General features: G+C 41.4%; 1 protein-coding gene across 2 annotated transcripts in view; it reads right to left on the reverse strand.

Annotated features, from left to right (window-relative positions):
• Window positions 1–204: 204 nt before the first annotated feature.
• Window positions 205–8,997, reverse strand: part of wnt4 (wingless-type MMTV integration site family, member 4) — a 27,620-nt gene continuing 18,827 nt past the window's right edge. The window contains exons 2-6 of one of the 2 annotated variants that reach the window (XM_020620569.1): window positions 4,806–4,887; window positions 3,709–3,862; window positions 3,225–3,356; window positions 2,831–2,973; window positions 205–2,384 (exon numbers count right to left, since the gene is read on the reverse strand). In XM_020620569.1, the coding sequence (XP_020476225.1) occupies window positions 1,914–2,384; window positions 2,831–2,973; window positions 3,225–3,356; window positions 3,709–3,832 (870 nt within the window). In that variant the 5' untranslated portion in view covers window positions 3,833–3,862; window positions 4,806–4,887 and the 3' untranslated portion in view covers window positions 205–1,913. The remainder of the gene's footprint in view (window positions 2,385–2,830; window positions 2,974–3,224; window positions 3,357–3,708; window positions 3,863–4,805; window positions 4,888–8,997) is intronic. The other variant, XM_020620568.1, reaches the window with a different exon arrangement.

The raw sequence follows: 8,997 nt of genomic DNA on the forward strand, positions 1-8,997 counted from the left end.
AAAGACACAGGAAATGGACAATTTTATCAAAATATATGTATGTCTCTCAGCAGGGCTGTGTGTATGTGTGTGTGTGTGTTTCATGGCTTGACTTCACTTTCCATCTTTCTGTCATGTTCTTTCTTTCCTTCTGGGCAATATTGCTTTTATGGCATTCTCTCTCTGTCTCTCTCTCACACACCCACATCTTTATTATTGTCACTTACCGGGTCTTTACATAAACTTATAGAAACTTCCTGGAGGCTTACACTAAACTTAATCATAACTGCTATTTGCCTAACCCTAACCTTATCCTCACTTTACTCTTATCATAAAATTCTACAATTTACTTTGTGAGGACGGTCATCCGGTCCCCACAAAGGAGGTGAATCACCACAGTGACACTGTACTTCCAGTTTTTGGTCACCACAAATACAGAAAAATAAGACCACACACACATACACACACCGAGCACGTAGTTTCTTTTGAAAGAAGTGACAACAGACATTTTTGACACAGCATATATTCCATATTAACATACATTCATAGGCAGTATAGTCTTCTTCAGTGTATAAGTCTTTACAGATTTACATTATGCCTCTATAATGATAGCACATATTTATAGGAAAGCTTGGCTCTGTGATGGTGGTGGTACAAGACAACAAGAGAGTCCTGACAGTGGCATTGTGTGTATCTGTGTGTATGAGGGAGAAACAGGGGAAATTGAAAATGTGGTTGGATGTTTGTTGCTGTGGGGCGAGGGCTCTATGTGCGCTTGGAGAGAAAGTGCTTCACTCATCATGCATGGTGAACAGGCTCAGCAACCCTCTGGCAGACCCCTTGGTGTGTGTGTGTGTGTGTGTGTCTGTGTTTACATTGTGTTTATTTGCTGGTGCAGCCGTGTCTCTGTGTGTTTACTCATGTTTGCTCTAAGCCAACTAGCATTTGACAAGTTCAAGATCTGTGTCAAACCAAATGAGCACACTGGATTTTCACAATATGATTTGAAATGGTAACAGATTTTTAAAAATCTCATCTGGAAATTCTTATAAGCTTTCTGGTTTCCCATTGCAGGTAGCAGCTGTGGATGAATACAGGCATGGTATGTAGGAGTTTTGTGTGTCTGATGCTCAGAACTTGTCAGCGCTATACAGGCCGACAGGAACAAGCGGACAGTGGCTTTCACCTGTCCATCATCATCCTTCCTCTGACAGAAAGTCTGAGTGTAAGTGAGTGGAGCAGCACTAGGGCGTTGCTGAAATAAATGACTCAAAAGCAACTGAACCTCAGCACAGCACATCGCAGAAAGTGCATCTCCAGCGTGTTCCGCTTTACTGTCCGTGTCCATCCTTTGACAGACTTGGCAGCTCCTGTTATGACATCCAACTCACCATGTTAGTCCCCAGAGCAGCAGCAGCAAGGACGGAGGGCAAACAACCCTCGTCTTGAACCCACCCTAACCCCTTAATCCCACTCACTGGTCTGCCCACTTATGGGTCCAATTTGTCTCTTTTCTCCACTCCTCTGTCCCCTCCCTCTAAGTCCACCCCGTCAATCTCCACAAATAAGTTAAGCATTACAAAAATAAGAAGCATCATTGGCAAACTAAATATGAGAGTGAGGGAGGGAGACAGAAAGCAAAAGATGCTCTCTACTTGAGAAGAAACAAACTGCCTCTGTAGCTTTGTAGGAAATTCCATGCATAATTTACTGATATCCATTATGGTGGTATAAAATGAATATGGGTGACGTTTAACCTCTCAGCCACTCAGTCTGTTTCCATTGACAAGTAGTAGGAGGATGGTGTGGTTTCAAGCAGGAGCAGAGGGAACTCCACATGTTCTCCTTGCTTCCTCTGGCCTTAGTAATTGAGCAGAAGAGTGGGGAGTTTGTTTTGTTCATTAGCAGTGCCTTCCCTGTGCCCCTCACTCCCATCACCGGCAAGTGTGCATCTCCACCATTTTGCGGCACTGCTTGCATTTGACATAACAGCACCAGTGGAACTTACAGCTGCACCTGTCCACCACCTCCACCTCCTGAGTCTGGAAGCCACGGCCACAGCACATCAACTCACAACCATCAATGGCCTTTGAGGTTCTGTTACACTGGCGGCCCACTGTGCCTAGCATGCCCGGCGTACGTGGATCATAGTCGCAGAAATCTGGACTGGGGTCCAAGTAGACCAGGTCTTCATCTGTGTGAGGTTTGAACTGGGAGTTGCGAGGCATCAGGGTTTTGGCAGTGCCCACCTTGTGCTGCTCGACCTCAGTGGCACCGTCAAACTTCTCCTTGATGACGTTGCCCACCTTGCGGAAGGGCGGCATGGCTTTCCAACAGGTCTTAACCTCACAGGAACCTGACACGCCATGACATTTGCACTCCACACGCATGTGGGACAGGATGGCCTGCAGAGATTCCAAAGAACCTTTGGTTAGCTGACAGGCACTGAAATAATGTGATGACATGTCACAGTCATCTTAATGATCTGCCACACTGTGTGTTCACAGTCACAACTACAGCAAACCTATCTACTGCTACCAGAGCTGAAGGGACTTAACTGCTGTGACTTAGTGTGCCAAAGGACCTGACTGGATATTTTCAACTGTTCCAGCTGCAAGCTTCTCATCTCACTCTCAGAAAGAGAGCAGTGTATTTTCCTAGCCGTTTAAGTTTAAAGAGCTCATGCCATGCTTTTCCTTGATTTAGATTTGTCTTGAATGACCTGAGGCTTGCCATATGTTTACCTCACATGATCTGACACTTGACTTGGACTTCCTCTAGCTCTTAGATAGTTCTGATTATGTTCTACAAGGGAGCTAATTCACTTTTAACACTGAAAGCACGTAGGTACCTTCCTGCCTGCCTCATTGTTGTGTAGGTTCATGAGCGCCCGACCGGAGGACTGGCCTTTACTCCTCTCTCTCACATCCACAAAGGACTGAGAAAAGGCCACTCCATATGCAATGTTATCACTGCAGCCCGACCACTGGAACCCTGTGACAATATATGAAGACAGAAACATAAAGTGGTTATCTGTGGGGCTGTATCGTCACCTTTTGAAGATGGAGAAAACATGGAGATAAGATGATAAAATTGATAGACTACAAATGAATGAAAATAAAATCAGTGTTTGAAAATGTTGCATGATTTAACCTTCAAATTTATTCCATTAAAATGTACTGAATCAGTTCTGTGTATGTTTGTGTGTGTGTGTGTGTGTGTGTGTGAAGGAGAGACAGACCTACCCTCTGGACTTATTCCATGTACATTGTGGTCACAGCCACATTTTTCCAGCTCTCCACTGCTGCATGCCCTTGTGACCGCAAACGCCACACTGGCTGCTGAGATGGCATACACAAAGGCTGCCTCACGAGTGCCTAGCACACACACATACACAAACACAGACACACAAAATAATATTGTTTCATTATGTAACTGAAACAAACTTCTCATTCTGAATGGCAAAAACCCCCAGTTTGTATCCAGATAAAGAGTGTATTAGTCCAAGGGAAGGAGCCCAGACATTAACATGTAGGAGGTGGTTAAGCTCAAAAATGGCACATATTTAAAAAAAATTCCCATCGAAATCAGCTTTGGAAACTGTTTTGAAGCCAATTTGCTTTATTGGTGTCAGTCAGCTTTATTGCTGCCCATCATATTGGTGTCTTTTCTGTGTCCTGATGCTTTCAGGGAGTCAGTGATGAGTACTGCTGCAGTGCATAATCTTACCCTGAGTGACCACTTTGCCAAACACAGGCATGGTCTCTAGAGTGGAGCAGTTCCATCGACGGTTGCGAAACTGGAACTGACATTCATCTATAGCCAGCTGGGCACCATGACGCACTGCATCCATCACCTCCACACTGCGCTTACAGATCTGGACCTGTAATAGAGCCACAAAGGCTTACAAACTGAAACACTGATTGTAGGCATATTTATGCCACTATCATATTGACTGTATGCAATAGAGATGGAACTCTTAACAGTATCTCATTATTTTTGGTAATTAATTTCACTGCAAAATGGTCAAAAATTAGAAAAGAAGCCCTTTAGTTTTGGGACATTTATCAGGAGGTGCACAAGCATCCAAAAACTCTTTGCAGTTGTTTGTTAACAATAAACTGCACAAAAAGCCAAAATAAATAAATAAATGCAGGCACACAGCTACCACACAGTTCCTATTATTTTATTCAGGTATGAAGAAAGCACCATCTTCTTGGTGTATGTCCATTTAATGCTGCAGTTTTACATGTATTGTTGCTGTGATATTCACATCCATGTGACTGAACAACCTTGCATACTACGTATATATATATATGTGTGTGTGTGTGTGTGTGCTCACACCCTCACATTTACGTCAGGCACAGTGGTTTTCACCCAGTTTCAATTCACTCCATCCCTCTACCTGCTGCAACTCTAGATTGTCAATCCCAGTTTAAAGTAATAAACAGGACAACTTTGTTTATTATATGTATTAACTTATTTATCTGTATATGTAAAAACCTAAAATAGGTAGGTAGCTGTTGTTTCATAACCAGGAACATATAGACACTGGTTGATAGAAACTGTCCTGTAATGTAAAACCTTGCACACATTCAATCCTACAACTCTCCATCTGTGTACTTCTGATATGTGCCATGAATTAACAGTACAACTATACACCATCGCATCAGTTTGTTTAATAAAAGCCTCGGCTGGCACTACAGATGTTTCACTGCATTATGTTTAAGTGCTTGTGTTCAGCATGTAACAACATGTACATAGATTTATTACACAGACTTACATGACTAATTGAACCATGATAGTCAGCAGTTAGAGGTGTGTACCTGTCTCTGGATGAGGCCTCGCAACCTCTCACACGTCTCCTCATCCCTGATGCTTCCCACTGATGACAGCTTGGCCAGGTACCTGACAGAAAAACAAAACACAACCCGCCAGGACCACTTTAGTGTGTAGTAGTGCTGGTTTGTTTCCTTCAAATGGTTTAATGGTGATGTGACAGAACATAGCAGGAGGGAAGAAGTTGAAATGACTGAATCTACTGTAATGTCTAAGGTTGAAGTGCTACAAGCTAAAGTGCAACACCTGCACTACAGGGTAACTTTGGCTGAAGTTGTCACAGCTGAGGTCCCCCTTCAGACCAAGAATGCATTCAGCTGAAGTAGGTGCAGGGAGGGCTGGTTCCCATGACATTGTGGGAATGTTTTGGGGAAATGTGTGATTGTGAGGACACTGAGAGGAGCGAAAGTGGCTTATCATACATACCACCTCCAGGCCAGACAGGTCAGGGAGATACCTTTCATACACACACACACACACATTCTAAGATGTGTGAGAAAATGGCACTGGTCTGGATGCCCTGACCCTCACACATCCACCTCACCTCACTTCAGTCTCATATCTCCTCACCCAGCTGCACTTACAGAAATAGGCTTTCTAATAAACCGGCAGTGAATCTCCCACATGTACTGTCTACACTACACAAGGTGTCCTAAGACGTCATTTAAACACATGTTGTGGCTAAGAAGCTTTGTTTTTCTAAAGCATAAGGACATAATAATTCCTCACTTCCAGTTCCATTTTACTTGTCATTTTTCTAGAAAAGCAAAGAAAGAAAACAGGTCACTATTGAAAACATTTGATTTAAAGAAACCGTTTCAACAAGTTTATGTACACTGTAACAAGTACAATTTTTTTGTATGTTTGTTTTTTAAGAATGAATTTTATTACTTAGAAAGATTATATATTTGTTGAAGTTTTTATGTAAAATGAACACATTTAAACAGTTATTTTTACTCTCAGATGGACAGAACACAACAATAAACAATAGTGTTCAAGTAAAGGAACATTTTTTCTTAAAATGTGGCTGTACTTCCTGAGGAGATTGAGGAGGTTTGGCATTTTGCCTAGGATCCTCAGCAACTTCTAAAATCACCAGGACTCCACTACCCTTTCTGCAGAGCATTTACCACCGCAGGGTGCATAATAAAGCTGCCTCCATCCTCAGGGCCCCACCCACCCCCAGCACGGACTGTTTATACCTCTGCTCTCCGGTTGGAGGCTCAGAAGTGTGAAATGCAGGACTTCTAGACTGAAAAACTCTTTCTTTCCAACTGCCATCAGACTCCTAAACAGCTGACTCAGGATCTACATCATGTATTTCTATCTGTTCTGTTTACATACTCATTTTGCACATGCATAATTGCACACTCACTGCTGAGTATTCGCACTCCACGGCTCCCACGTAGCACATATTCTCTCTGCATTATATTGTTTATAATATTGTATTTTCAATGAATATCACACTGTGTCTCCATGCTGGAGTCAGGAAGAGTTTAGCCTAGCTTAGGATAAAGCCTGGAGGCAGGGAAAACAGTTAGCCTGAATTTGTTCAAAGTGGAAAAAACCAACATCTCTAAAACTTGCTGATTAGCATCATGTATCTTGTTAGTTTAATGCAGAAACTTTAGTGTAAAACCACAACAATTTAGTGGGAGTTGCGAGCTGGAACTATATCTTGGCAAACAACACATGGATACAGAGACTGGGCACCACTTCCTGGGGTCTTACCAGAGAGGCTGCCAGGTTTGGTACCATGGTGCCTGTACAGAGACCTATACCAAAGTCTGTGTTTGCTAACAAACAAAAACTGCACAGAGATAGTGGACAATTAACTCACCCACAAAAACCACAAAAGGTCCATTTTTGCATTTCTGTCATAAACATTTTCTAGTCTTTATTTTAAGATAAGCTAAATATGCTCTGAACTTAAACACATAGACATTGACATTGATCTTCTCATCTCACTCTCAGAAAGAGAGCAGTGTATGTTCCTAGCCGTTTAAGTTTAAAGAGCTCATGCCATGCTTTTCCTTGTTTTCTGACTTATCTACAATGTTACAACAGTGAATTATCATCTTAGATGTGACCTAAAGCTCAAAAATGAGGTGTATGTATGTTCTAGTACTTGTATGCAGAAGCAACTCGGTTTATAGCAAAATTTTATATTATGTGATAGTTTAAGGATCTCCTTGAAAATATTAAGTAGAACAGCACTTACACATAACTGTATTAATATTACAATATCTGTAAGGTCAGAGAGATAAAGGTAGGCTCTGTCATCTTAATGATCAGCTCAGAGCACAGTACCTGATTGTTCTGACTGCTTGAGATCAGTGTGTCTGCTGCATATTATGTGATGCAGGTTGGCAAGAGGATTCTAATGACCCATGATGTTATTGTTGGAGCTACGCTACATGTTGGAATTATTTTCACTACCTTGGGACTGTATGTGGTCGTGTGGGGGAAGACGTAGCAACCACCGGTTGGATTTAGCGACCTTGGAGTTGCTTGAAAGAGAGTGATGTTTACATGTGTGACACAACACTTGCAACAGCAGTTGTGCACGTTCACAAACTATCCTCTCATTTTTAGAAAAAGGCTCTCTGGTTTTATTGTACTGAAATAATTACAGACTATTTGGAGTTATGATGGGTGCAAAGCTAATCTAGAGGTACCCAAGATTAAACATTAAATTGCTGGAAATGAGCCATGGGCTCTTTAAAGGAATGACAAAGCTAACAGTGTTATTTACCAGTCAAATCTACACTTGATCCAAGTATTCACATCTCAAATATAAATAAATAAATAAATCGGTTGCATTCAATTCAAATAGCACATACACAGTTCATAAGAGTGTCCATGGCCTAATAATTATCAGTTTATTTTACACAGCAATGGGCTACACAACCACTAACAACTACAGGTGACATCCAGTGAAGCACTACAACTGTATAAAACAAGCTTGTTGAAGTGACAAATGTAATGAATGTGATAACCATTTTCTTGAAGGGATGAACTCTCTTTGCAGTCTTCTTCATACAACAGCCTCATGTGAGTGTGAATATTAAAATAGCCCAAACGAAAAGTCCAACTAAATGTACTTTTGGGCTGTTACTCTGTAAAAACATGCATGTTTTTCCTTAAGGTTTCTCAAACTGGCTTTATGAGTCTTGGGTTATGAGTTTCCAAGACCACACATGCCTTTGTAAAGCCCATCTCAATCAGACCATGGCACAGCTCCAGACTGCTATCATATTAATGACCCAGCTAAATATAAAGTCATGCTACCACCAGGATATATAGTTATAACAATGGGTTCATGACATTCTGATTATTTATTTTTACTGTGTATAATTCATCTGCTACCTACAACTAAGCTCTGTTAACTTTCCTGAGCAAGGCACAGAAGTATTATATGTTTAGCATTAGGTCATTATGTTTAAGACTCTTTGTAACTGTGGTAGTACAATTGGTATATCATCCTTCCAGAAGTCAAGCCTCCTCTCTATTCACCCTCTCATCTCCTCCTCTCAACAGTCTAGATAATCCTGCTCTCTCTTTCTCACTGTCTCTTTGATGGCCTTCTCCTCTTTCCATCCAGACAGTGTCACTATTTACCACTCATCGCTGTGATAACCTCGCTCTCTGCCACTCCACCACATCTCAGCCACATCTGCACACATCCACCCTCAGGGATGACATCACTCTCTCAGAAAGTTGAAGCACCACCAAGGCCCTGTCCTTCATCAGAGCGTCTGCAGTGTTTTATGTCCTGAACCCCCAGTATTTCTGTGTTAGCAATGAATTAAGAGACTACTCTATGTGTTGCTGTAGTTGCCCTCAACTCTGTGGAGCGTTTGACATATTTTAGGGCACTGCTCTTATGAACCCACTCTACAACATGCTAGATCAGACAGAAGCAGTTAGAGACTAGCTTGTGAACACAGTCGAGCATTTAGCTGGTAATGAGCCAGAGTTAGTAGACCAAAATTAGAGCTAGAAACAAGGTGAATAAACAAATAAACTATTTATTATATGTCTGAAAGACTAAAATTTTTATCATCTGTATAACAATAAAACACTCTATAAAAAATGGGCGAAAAAAACTATTTTTCTACCCAATTTAATATCTGTGCATCAAATTCAATTTTTTTTTTTTTTTTTTTTTTTCTCAAT

This window comes from Monopterus albus, unplaced genomic scaffold, assembly GCF_001952655.1.
Source record: "Monopterus albus unplaced genomic scaffold, M_albus_1.0 scaffold241.1, whole genome shotgun sequence".
Lineage (NCBI taxonomy): Eukaryota > Metazoa > Chordata > Actinopteri > Synbranchiformes > Synbranchidae > Monopterus > Monopterus albus.